The sequence below is a fragment of the Xenopus laevis genome, chromosome 4S (assembly GCF_017654675.1).
Source record: "Xenopus laevis strain J_2021 chromosome 4S, Xenopus_laevis_v10.1, whole genome shotgun sequence".
In the NCBI taxonomy this organism is placed as follows: domain Eukaryota; kingdom Metazoa; phylum Chordata; class Amphibia; order Anura; family Pipidae; genus Xenopus; species Xenopus laevis.
The window spans coordinates 22,864,919-22,876,960 of NC_054378.1; the positions used below are offsets into that span (position 1 = coordinate 22,864,919).

Below are 12,042 nucleotides of genomic sequence, written 5' to 3' on the forward strand. Positions count from 1 at the left end.
GTGTCTGCTGTAACCTGCGCTCCATGGGCCGCAGGGGGCGGGTTAAATGTAATAATCTTGTGCCAGAAGCATAAAAGGGAAAATAGATACCCTGTTTAACTGGAGGATTTAGATTACATTTCCTCTAAACAGAGAGTCAGTAATGAGCACTTAGCTAATTATTTGCCATATTGCTCCCTTCTCTATATAGCTGGGGGCAGAAGCACAGTCTTGTTATAACTTCTGAATGGGACTGTTCTTTACTGATCTATGGGCTGGATCTGTATCACGTGAGTTAGTGCTTTGCCCATTATATTTGAAACATTTTTTTTTCTGCTGTTGCACCATTTTCCTCTATTTCCATCTGATTTAACCATGCAACAAGCTGTGCTGCTTGTGCTCTCAGCATAAATGAAAGCAGTGTCGGACTGGGATGCCAGGGGCCCACCCGAAAACCTTAGACCGTGGGCCCACTTTCCAAACTATTATTCCTCCTCTCCTCTCTCGACCTCTTTATTCTCCTAGACTTTTATCTCTACTTACTATACTCTATTCTTCCATTATTAAGCCTCTTTTTTCCCATAAAGAAATTGGGAATGACCATGAAATAGACCAAATGTTTAGAAGCAAGAGGGCCCACTGATACCTGGGCCCACCGGGAGTTTTCCTGGTATCCCGGTGGGCCAGTCCGACACTGAATGAAAGCAAAGTGAGTGTCTATGTGACCATAATGATTTCCTATTGACTGGTCACTGCTGAGCACCATTAAACACTACATTGAGCAGGGCTACAAATATTTGTATTTAAAGGAGAACTAAACCCTAAAAATTAATGTGACTAAAAATGCCATATTTTATGTACTGAACTTTTTGCACCAGTCTAAAGTTTCAGCTTCTCAATAGCAGCAATGATCCACGACTTCAAACTTGTCACAGGGGGTCACAATCTTGGAAAGTGTCTGTGACACTCACATGCTCAGTGGGCTCTGAGCAGCTGTTGAGAAGCTAAGCTTAGGGGTCATCACAAATTATCCAGCAGAAAATGGGGTTTGTCTGTAATATAAACTGATGCTACATCAGAATTATTAAATTCTGATGCTAGTTGCACTGGTTCCTGTGCTGCCATGTAGTAATTATCTGTATTAATTACGAATCAGCCTTATATTGTGACATTTCTATTCTATGTGTACTGTATATTGTGAGTGGGTCCCTAAGCTCAGTAAGTGACAGCAGCACAGAGCATGTGCAGTGAATCAGCAGAAAAAAAGATGGGGAGCTACTGGGGCATCTTTGGAGACAGATCTTTACTGCTAAAGGGCTGTGGTTGCCTTGGGCTGGTACAGAAGCACAAAACATCATGTACAACATTTCTAGCTAGTTCTTTGGTTACGTTTTAGTTCTCCTTTAATATATTTATATTAGAGATACAATCATTTTAGTGGGATGTAACCCAATATGGCCAAATGAAAGCAAATATAATTCTAATCAACTTTCCTATATTCATTCATTATTAATTGTGAGTGAGTTTATAGTTATGTGTAAATGTATTTGCTATTGCATTGCAGCAGTAAAGAGTGACTCAAGTTTATCAGAGCACAAGTCACATGAGGCACCTGGAAAACTGACAATATGTCTAACCCCGTGTCCAATTTTAAAATTAAATATAAAAAAACCTGTCTGCTCTTTTGAATTTCAGTGCAGAAGTCTGCTGGAGCAGCAATATTAACTGATGCATTTTGAACAAAAAAACATAACAGAATCCCTTTTAGGAGAAAAAGCTCCTTATGTGTATTTTCATTGATTTGCTTCTATTCAAGTAAAACATACATGGGATATTCTGCAGGGAGAAAGACAAACACAGGGAGCAGTCACAGACCTTATGGATTTATCTTCCTGCTGTGCTGTCAGGTGAAAAACGTTCCCGATACGTACAATCTCCAAGTAGAATTATTGAACACGGAGCACCAGCAGTCATTAAAATCCGTATTTTATTGATTCTTCATTAATAGGTTGAGCAAGACATATATCCCAAAGCACGTGTGACGCGTTAAATGGGCTAAACCACTTTCTCAAAAGCTATTCTCAATCTGTCCAGGTGAACATTTAAAAGGTAACACCACACCCCTTTAAAAACATTAACCCCTGCGTTGCTGGCCCTTACAACACATAGGGACTCGTAAATAAATATTACAGCAAGAGAAAGGGTTTAGTCATATTAACCATATTATTCATATTATCTTTTGACATTATCATATATCCTTCATACTATAATTAATTCTGGTGTCATATCGATAGAATCCTCTATATAATCATTGATAAATAATTAGTTAATAAAGCTCATGGACACAGTTAATAAAGGGAAAGGAAATTAGAAAAAGGAAAACACCGGCTGGAAAATATCCATAAATTAAATAATTATATACAGCTGGGCATAAGAAATCAATTGAATCAATTAATGCAGTGATATAATAATATATAATAAATTCATCGTGTCACAATAACAAACTTTTGTGTTTGTTTACATACTCAGTTACTTGATTTACAGGTACATGTGATAATAATTTAATCCAGAACCGCTGCTGGCAACCTCATGTAATAATAAATTATAGTTTATGTTAATAGAAACATGTTAGCTCACATTCGCGATTAAGTCCACCGTAAGTATCTATTGTTTTAAATTGATACATCCAATACACCTCCATCCTAGACAAAATCTTATCTTTGTCTCCTTGTCTCACATTATGTTTAAGTTTACAAGGAATTTAGATAGAAAAAGAAACCCCACCAATAGTTACTGTTATATAGGTTTGAAAGAAAATTTATAAGTGTTCAAGATCGGTGTTGAGGAAAGGACGCAAACTAAGTTCGGCGCATCCTCTATGACTACGTTCTCGCGAGAAGTAAAATCAATGACATATATTGCGGAAGTCTACTTCTATGTGCACACCGAATGGGCTCCTCATTTCCGCCCTGACAAAAATCTATGTATCGAAATGTACGTCGGCATTTCCTGAAATTTCTAATTGTTCTCTTGATTCAAATCGATTTTTTCTTACAAACTTAGCTTATAGATCATCAGTCTGGTCCTGATTTTAACTGAAGTGGGCCGAAGTGCTGTTGGGTCAAATCCTATCTTTTTGTTTACAACCTCTCCATTATTCCTTCCATTCTAAGGGGCCGACGGTTTGTGGCTTTTTAGGGTTACTTAGCCTCTCTAAACATCTAGGGCAAGTTAAATATCAAGGCCACAGCCCCAGTTACCCTGTCCTTCCTTATCTTTGTGGTGTCCCAGGATCTAGAAAAAATCAGGCAGCTCGTTTATGCAACAACTCCACCATCTATTTTTCCAATTTCTATTAACTATTTTATGGATTACGACTACAGATTTTTTTAAGACACTCTCAATTTTGGTCATTTTAATACTACTTTTTAATTAGCCAATGAATTATCTAGGTCATACACATTAATTTATTGCACTGTACTTTAACTGATAATCAATTGTGAGCTCTGAAATATTAATTGAAATATCCTAAACTCGCTTTTTTGTATAAAATTATTTGATGAATTATACTTAATTAGTTAATTCTTGGATGAATTTGTGAAGTATTATTAACTTATAGATGAACTTCTCTTCATAGAAATTGATTATTCTTATAATTTTTTTCACTTTAAGTTATTTAGGATAACTTAATAGAATCAATAACTGCACTGGCACTTTATTTCAATTGCACAGCACTTAATCTATTTATTTATTTTCTTATATAGGTACGGTTGAACACTTATTAGAATTTTCTTTCAAACCTGATAATTATATAACAGTAACTATTGGTGGGGTTTCTTTTTCAATCTAAATTCCTTGTAATCATTTGTATTATCTGACTTCGTCAGACCTCAACCAATAGCTGTAAATAAAAAGTTGTTTTTGTACAAATAAGGGCACCTAATTTGGGCTTTAGATTATGTTTAAGTTTGCCAATTATCTGAATGGTTACGCTAGACTCACCATTATGCTGTTCTACAATATGTTTGGCAATAGCCGTTTTTTTAATCTCCTCTCTCGGCAGCCAATAAATGTTCCAGGAACCTGACTCCGGCACAACGTGTGGTCTTGCCCACGTACTGCACACCACAGGTGCAGGTAGCCAGGTAAATGAACCCCTTGGAACAACAATTAAAATATTGTTTCATGACAAAAGACTCCCCAGTGTGTGTGCTTATAAAAACGGTGGAAACATTAAGTACTGCACAGGCTTTACATCTGATATGGCCACATTTATATGTACCTTTATACCTTAACCAGGCAGATTCAGGGTTAGTTCCTTTTGATCTATATAAACTAGGAGACAGTTGGGAGGTTAAAGATTTCCCCTTCCTAAAGACAAAGGAATGGGATTGATCCAAGGATTGTTTCAGAATCAGGTCTTGTAATAACACACCCCAGTGTCTACGGATACTCCGTTGTATGGAATATGCATCTTTAGTATATACTGTACTGAAATGTAATTGTTGACCCTGTTCCTGGACTCCTAAATGTACAACCAAATCATCTCCAATTCTATCTTCATTTTGATTATCACTTTTATTTCTATTTTTGTTTTTATTTTTACTGCTTTTTTTATCAACATTTCCCAAAAGAGCTGATCTATCTCTGGAAACTGCCTTTTCATATGCTGATTTGATATCTTTAGTGTCGTATCCACGATCCACAAATCTATCCCAAAGCTCCATGGATTTATCCTGAAAGGCAACCCACGTGGAGCATATGTGACGTAGCCATAAAAATTGTCCCACGGGGATGCCCCTCAGACAAGCTGCTGGATGCCCACTGTGAGCATGCAACAGCGTATTCCGTGTAATTGGTTTACGATATAATGTAGTTTCGATGTTGCCTTGTTTCACAGGAAAAACAGTGTCCAAAATGTGTATATAGTCATGGTGAAGCCTACACCTTTCGTTGTCTTATTACAGTAATTGAAAAATGATGCTAGATATTGTTCATCCCCATCCCAAATTCCGATACAATCGTCGATATACCTATAAAATCGGACAGTGAGTTTATAGGTGTATAATACACAAAAGCCATGAATATCTTGTAAATTATATCCTTCTAACGGTGAGTTCTGATATCATCAGTGATAAACGGTGAGTTCTGATGTCATTTCTGTCACATGAATCACTGAAACTTGTGTATTATAATAAATAAAGTACCCCCTGTTGCAAAATATGAGGATATTAGAAGTTACCTCGTAGTTCCATGACCTGTATAAAAACCCTCGGCCTTCGGCCTCGTGTTTTTATATGGTCATGAAACTCATCGGTGACTTATAATATCCTTATATTTTACAAAAGTGGGTACTTTATTCACTATATAAAATGGTCAATGAGTTTATAGTTATGTGTAAATGTATTTGCTATTGCAGTGCAGCAGTAAAGATTGACTGAAGTTTATCAGAGCACAAGTCACATGAGGCACCTGGAAAACTGACAATATGTCTAGCCCCGTGTACAATTTTAAAATTAAATAGAAAAAAAACCGGTCTGCTCTTTTGAATTTCAGTGCAGAAGTCTGCTGGAGCAGCAATATTAACTGATGTATTTTGAACAAAAAAACATGACAGAATCCCTTTAAGGAGAAAAAGCTCCTTATGTGTATTTACATTAATTTGCTTCTATTCAAGTAAAACATACATGGGATATTCTGCACTTAGATGTTTCTTTGCAGCTGCCATACTGCTCCCCATTTAAAGTGACCTACTCACATGCTTCTGGGTAATAGCACCTTGCAATCATTTACCAACCATTGCCCTAAATGTCCTACAGGACAGGGGCCTCCATATCATCCATGTACTCATTGATGAGGGGGGCCTCCTTGTATGTTACCAGCATGGGCTTATTTAGCTGTCATTGCATGTGCATGGCTTTGTTTTAAGGGATAATTTACCCCCTACTGTAAATAATAAGGATATTAGTAGTCACTGAGCGGTATGTGACCATATAAAGGCTGCAGGCTGAGTTATATAGGGAACTCCGAGTATCACTCATGTATTATAAGGGATAATGTACACCCTACTGTAAATGATAAGGATATTAGAAGTCACTGAAGGGTTCTGTGACCATATACAGGCACAAAGCTGCAGGCTGAGTTATACAAGGAACTCTGAATATTACTCATGTATTATAAGGGATACTGCACCCCCTACTGTAAATGATAATGATATTAGAAGATACTGAGAGGACCATATAAAGACACAAGGCTGCAGGTTTTTATGTGGCTCCAATCCCCTTAGTTCTTTCACTACGGAGTTGTACTAATGTCCTTTATGTTGCTCCCCTGGGGGGATGTGATAATGGTGGGGTAGATCATAAATACTGCAGAGAGGTGCATGTCTGAGGGTCACTAAGTTCTGTAGCAATAAATTTTTGTTGTGTGTGACAGTCGCCTCCTATTTTTTAGGAATTTATATGCCAGTGCCTCCCCCCTATATAACAGATTGCAAGGTCAGATCTGCATCCGTCAGCCTGTAACCCCTCACTGCAGTAACCGTCACGCTGACAGACTGAGAATCCTTATTCTCTGCTCATTGGGGGGATCAAATTGGAAATACATTTGTGCTGCTTATAGACCGACCTGCCAGGCAGAGTGAATGGAGATTGATTGCTGAATGACTTTTCTATATCCTTATGCAAAACCCTCACAGCTCAGTGTGGGGTAACACTGGTTTGGGCAGTAGGTCAGAGGGTGCAGATGCACCGGGTTACAGATATGGAACATCCCCTGCAATATGAGAAGAGGCAGACATTACACAGAGACAAGACCCCCCCCCTCTCTGTTGCCTCTGTCCCCCCCCTCTCTGCTGCCTCTGTTTACCCTCTCTGCTGCCTCTGCCCCCCTCTCTGCTGCCTCTGTCCCCCTCTCTGCCGCCTCTGTCCCCCCTCTCTGCCGCCTCTGTCCCCCCTCTCTGCCGCCTCTGTCCCCTCTGTCCCCCCTCTCTGCCGCCTCTGTCCCCCCTCTCTGCCGCCTCTGTCCCCCCTCTCTGCCGCCTCTGTCCTCCCTCTCTGCTTCCTCTGTCCTCCCTCTCTGCTGCCTCTGCCCCCCTCTTTGCTACTTCTGTCCCCCCTCTCTGCTGCTTCTGTCTCCCTCTCTGCTGCCTCTGTCCCCCCCTCTCTGCTGCCTCTGTCCCCCTCTCTGCTTCCTCTGTCTCCCCTCTCTGCTGCTTCTGTCCCCCTCTCTGCTGCCTCTGTCCCACTTCTCTGCTGTCTCGCTTCTCTGCTGCCTCTGTCTCCCTCCCTGGCTCAGCAATTATCCTCTCATTGCTGCTAATGGTCCCTCTGCATGGGAGCACTCACTTCTGATATAACTGGCCATTTGGCAGGAGGAGTGTTTTATATCTAAACTTCCCCGGGGACTGACTCTCTGTCTCTCGCTGCGGACCCTCAAGGTCGTCGATCACCGCATTCATTTCACAGCCAAGTGGGGACAATTCGCTCAAAAATCACATTACACCTGCAGTCTGGATCTTCATTAGCAGATAGATAGGATTTGCAGCATGGGCAGTAAGTTGTGCAACTGACTGGCTGGGAGCCAGGGGGTAGGTTGATCTCTCTGTTGCGCACACACACGCATGCATGGATAAAGGGACAGGCACTCGTATTCTTTTACAGAAAAGAGCTTCTTCCCCTGTGGGGTGTTGGCTATAGAATTCTGTACCTTACATGGAAATAAATGAAGGCTTAGGAGCTGCCACAATAGTATCCAGCTCTCGCTGGAGTCCCTTGGAATTGATTGTGTTTGGTTCTGGTGCTGGCAATGTACTGGCCATAGGAGGATGTTTGCAAAGTGGATCTAAATGCAGAAGACAATGCAGAATGGTGGATTCTCCGCTTCCCTTCCTCGGACTGGATACCAGGTGTCCTGCAGGTGTGTAACATTCCCGGCTGTCATTCCCTGTGTTTTTCCCTCTGCTGCAGTGGGAACAAGTGGCTGCTTGAACAGGGAGGACCTCGTTAATTCACCCTAACGATCCTCACGTTCCTTTCTTTCTAACTCATGTTAAACAGATGAACAGCCCATCGTTAGATTGTCTGATATCCTGTAGTGTTGTATCCTTTTGTTCCTTTCATTCCTATATGTTACATTGTATCCTTGTCTTTCCTTTCCATAGTTGTTTGTCTCCTGTCCACATGGTTTCTATGTGCTTAATCCTTATATGTTACACTGTCTTGTGAATGGATTGTATACCTGTGTTTCCTCCTGTACGTTACCTTATGTAGGGATTGTGCCTCTATGTTTAATTCCAAAGTGTTTCATATCCTGTGCATATAATTGCCATGTGTTTAATTGCTATACAACGTTACACTGTCTTGTGTATGGATTATACCTGTGTGTTTCCCTCACCGCTGCAAAACTGGCAACAAGGTGGCAAGTGTCGGACAGCGCTGTCAAACATCATGCATTCGTGCAACTCTTTCCAGATCAGTTTAGTGCAGTCTTTGCAGTATTTCTTGCCTGCATAACACACACACGGACTCTGCATTGCATCTCAGCCTGGCACAGGCGCCAATCACACTTCCAAGTAAGAACCTCTATAGAAAGTCTCATTAGAATGCGGTGTTATTCCAGGGCTCCTGCTGTTGTGATTATTGCATTAGAATAGACAATATGGGGGCTATGGGAAGCGGGGGTGCATATCCTACATGGAGCAGCTGCTGCATGGCAAGTTTGGGGTATTTTGGGACATAGTGCTAGGGTAACTGTGCAGCTTCACATGCACTTATATAAAGAGACCAATCGTGAGGCTGGGGATGTGTTAGAGTCTGTTTGTTCTAGGGGGGCACAGGTAAATGGATATGGTACCCAGAAATCCTGCAGCTCAATCGAATGCATGACAGCGAGGTTCAGATTGGTACAAGGTGAAACATGTCTGGCTTCACTCTCTCAGGGATTATTATTCCAGTGATAGACATGGGGCTCCACCTCTCATTTCCCTGGTGAGATGTACATTAATAATGATGCCCCATGCCTGGCACTTGTACCATATAATGGTATAAATAGAGGCACCCATGTAGAACACTATGGGGACACTGCCGTCCCATATAAATGTGTCAAGTGGGTGTATGTACAGTAGTGGGTGTATAGAGGGTAGGGGCGAGTGTTGTTTGTACAGATCCCACTCCAGGTTTTACCTTAATATCAATGAACAACACATGGAGGAAAGAGTTAGCTCTGTGTCTCATGCACAAAGGGACAGAGTGTCTGGCTGAGCCCATTGTTTTCTGCTCGCTGGAAGGGGGCGAGTTCCACTCTCATTACTCATCTTTTATCAGCTCTTCAAATAATAGCATTCCCTTGGCGTTAATGATTGATCCGAGCCGAGGGAGCTGTGCCTTTAATACTCCGTCTCACACACCCTTGCTCCTCCCTATAGAGACTCTCCACAAGTCACCTAACTGCATTTTTTGTACCTAAAGTCACTCATATAAATGTGTATTGCTGCCGACACATTGACTGCATCTATTGTGCTATTTGCTGTACATTCCACTTACACTTTGTCTGATACACGCAGAAAATCTCCAGCTGAGGCCACTGCCCAGGGGAGCAGCATGAGGCAGGAAAGTGAGAGCAGCTGCAGGTAGGGTGGCATGATGGGCACAGGAGAGCAGGTTGGCATCATTAGGGCATAAGGATGTCAGAATGTTAGGACATTGGGGAAAGATGAATCCAGTATGGAGATATGGATTAGGAACATATGGGTCTCCTCTATCTGTTACTCACACCTCTCACTTGTTATTGGCATCACCCCAACAACAGAATAGCACCCCACCTGGGAATACGCTGCAGACATTATGTTTGAAAAGCTTCCCCCCAAAGTTAAACATTCCCCTTGTTATCAACCATAATTCAGCATGTTTGTTTCCCAAAAAAGGTGCCTTCCGTGTCCAAGTTCTGTGCAGAAGGTGCCATTATTGTATCCCTTCCCTCTGATGATTGGTAGTCTTGTTCCCCATGCTAGCTACCATGACATGGTTCCTAAATGCTTCCTAAATAGAGTTTATGTCACAGAATGAGGAGGGGGGGGTGTATGAAATGATTTCTCTGTGTGTGTAAATATTTATATCGATTGAGGAAACCCTGAGCTGTAGGATCAGTGCCAGGCTGCAAAGGTTGATACATTACCCACTTGTATAAATAGGGGCAAATAATCATGCAATGCCCAGTTCTACATCTCTTGCGGGGCTGAACCTTCAATATATATATATATATAAATATAGTTCACTTGTGCGCTGAAAACCTGAAACGGTTCTTAACTTAAAATCTAAAGCCATGCACTTATGTACAGTGACTTTATATTCATAGGACAATGTAAGTGACACAGAGCCATGTACAGGAGGGGATATTTTAGCATCAGTAAAGGAAAGGGGTATTTTCAGTAGGGTTAGTGATCTGCCGGCCTATGGAGGTGGCAATAGTGGGTCCTGTAGATACATTTAATAAATGATTTATTGTGATTGGGTGATAAATCTGTTTGCCCTGCTTGAGTTAGAGAAGATTGTAATGCCCTCCTCTGTGGCTAAATTGGTACCTGCCCCACTGTGTGACTTGATCTCCACTGGCAGCATGGTTCTATGTGACCAACCCACTGTTGATTGGCTGCAATACATGTTGCCTTGATTGATGATGCCCCTATATAAGAAAGTGCATGAAATGCATTGGGCCGTTGTTTACCATGTCTTAATAAACTTTTGTACTTTTTACTACATTGACTGATTTTTTGAGGGACACACAACTATTTTCTTGTGGATGTGCACCTATGGACTGGGGTGAACTGTGAGTATCCTCCTCCCCTTGACAATTGTTGTGCTTTATTGCAACTATATTAACTCTTGGTAGTGCCCAAACTGGCCTTTGGCAACTATTCTTTTTGTTTTTGGTAAGCCACTTTCCTCTCAGCCTTTGGCCCCAAAGAATTTATGAACATCCCTGGGATTCTACAGTCCCTGCTGGAGTGTGCATGTGTGGGAGCTGCCACTTCGCACCTGGTGGCAGCATAAAGAGTTAAAGAGTGCAGAAATGGTGTTTACGTGATTACGCCCCAACGGACCACAGACTATTTAATGCATGGGAGATATATGTCATTTATCGGTTTAAAGGGCTTTGGATTGGGGTGGGACTGGCATGGCTTTGTTCTCCTTGGGGGGTAGGGGGTACTACTTGGCGAGGGAACTGTTTCCCTGTGTAATTCAGTACCGCCCATCATGGATCTCACTGCTGAAAGCTGAGGGTTCAAGGCCCCCAGAACACAGCTGCAGCCAACACCTGGCTTGACAGGTAACTTGCTATTGGAAATCTCATTAACTATAGATGGGCAGCAGAACCCACGCCATTCATATTTAATCAGCTCTGCCACAAAGAGAACTGGCGGCTGTGCATGAACTGTTATGTGCCATCCAATCAGCATTCACCGCTAGATGCTCTGCATTCTTCAAATTGAGCTTTATTATGGGGGTTACGTGTGCCACCCTGGCATTATTGGAGTTACATGTGCCCCCCTGCTGAGGCTGATATTATTATAGAATTTGGTGTTATTCATAGGGCATGGGTGCCACTGGCTGGGTTTAATGGCTGCTTGGGCAGTTATTATACCATGGAGCGCTCTCAGAATATTTTCACACACACAATTCACTCATCCACTGCAGCTTAAAAATAGACACAACGAGTGTGCGATTATTTGGACTGGATGCACCCACCCCAACACACACGTCGCAAAAGTGGCTTCATATGCTGATGCATAAGAGGTTGGTGGGCACTCCCTGCACCTGCGTCTCTTGGCCTTTTTGTCATGCGACCCAGAAAAGGGCTGAAAAAAAAGACCCTCAACCTTATGTTAGTGTTTGCCCTCTTAGTGGTTAGTTGGGGCAGTAGGAAGGGGTCTCAGTGGTTAGTTGGGGCAGTAGGAAGGGGTTTCAGTGGTTAGTTGGGGCAGTAGGAAGGGGTTTCAGTGGTTAGTTGGGGCAGTAGGAAGGGGTTTCAGTGGTTAGTTGGGGTTGAGTCTACACTGGGCAGATG

At 41.9% G+C, this 12,042-nt stretch overlaps 1 protein-coding gene across 8 annotated transcripts in view; it reads left to right on the forward strand.

The window, feature by feature from the left end:
• Positions 1-12,042, forward strand: part of plekha7.S (pleckstrin homology domain containing A7 S homeolog) — an 86,682-nt gene that overhangs the window by 30,211 nt on the left and 44,429 nt on the right. Inside the window, exon 1 of one of the 8 annotated variants that reach the window (XM_041561052.1) lies at positions 7,392-7,896. The exons of 6 other annotated variants lie outside the window; for them this stretch is intronic. In XM_041561052.1, the coding sequence (XP_041416986.1) occupies positions 7,826-7,896 (71 nt within the window). In that variant the 5' untranslated portion in view covers positions 7,392-7,825. Of the gene's footprint in view, positions 1-7,391; positions 7,897-9,563; positions 9,608-12,042 lie in introns of those variants that run through there. One more of the 8 variants, XM_041561050.1, reaches the window with a different exon arrangement.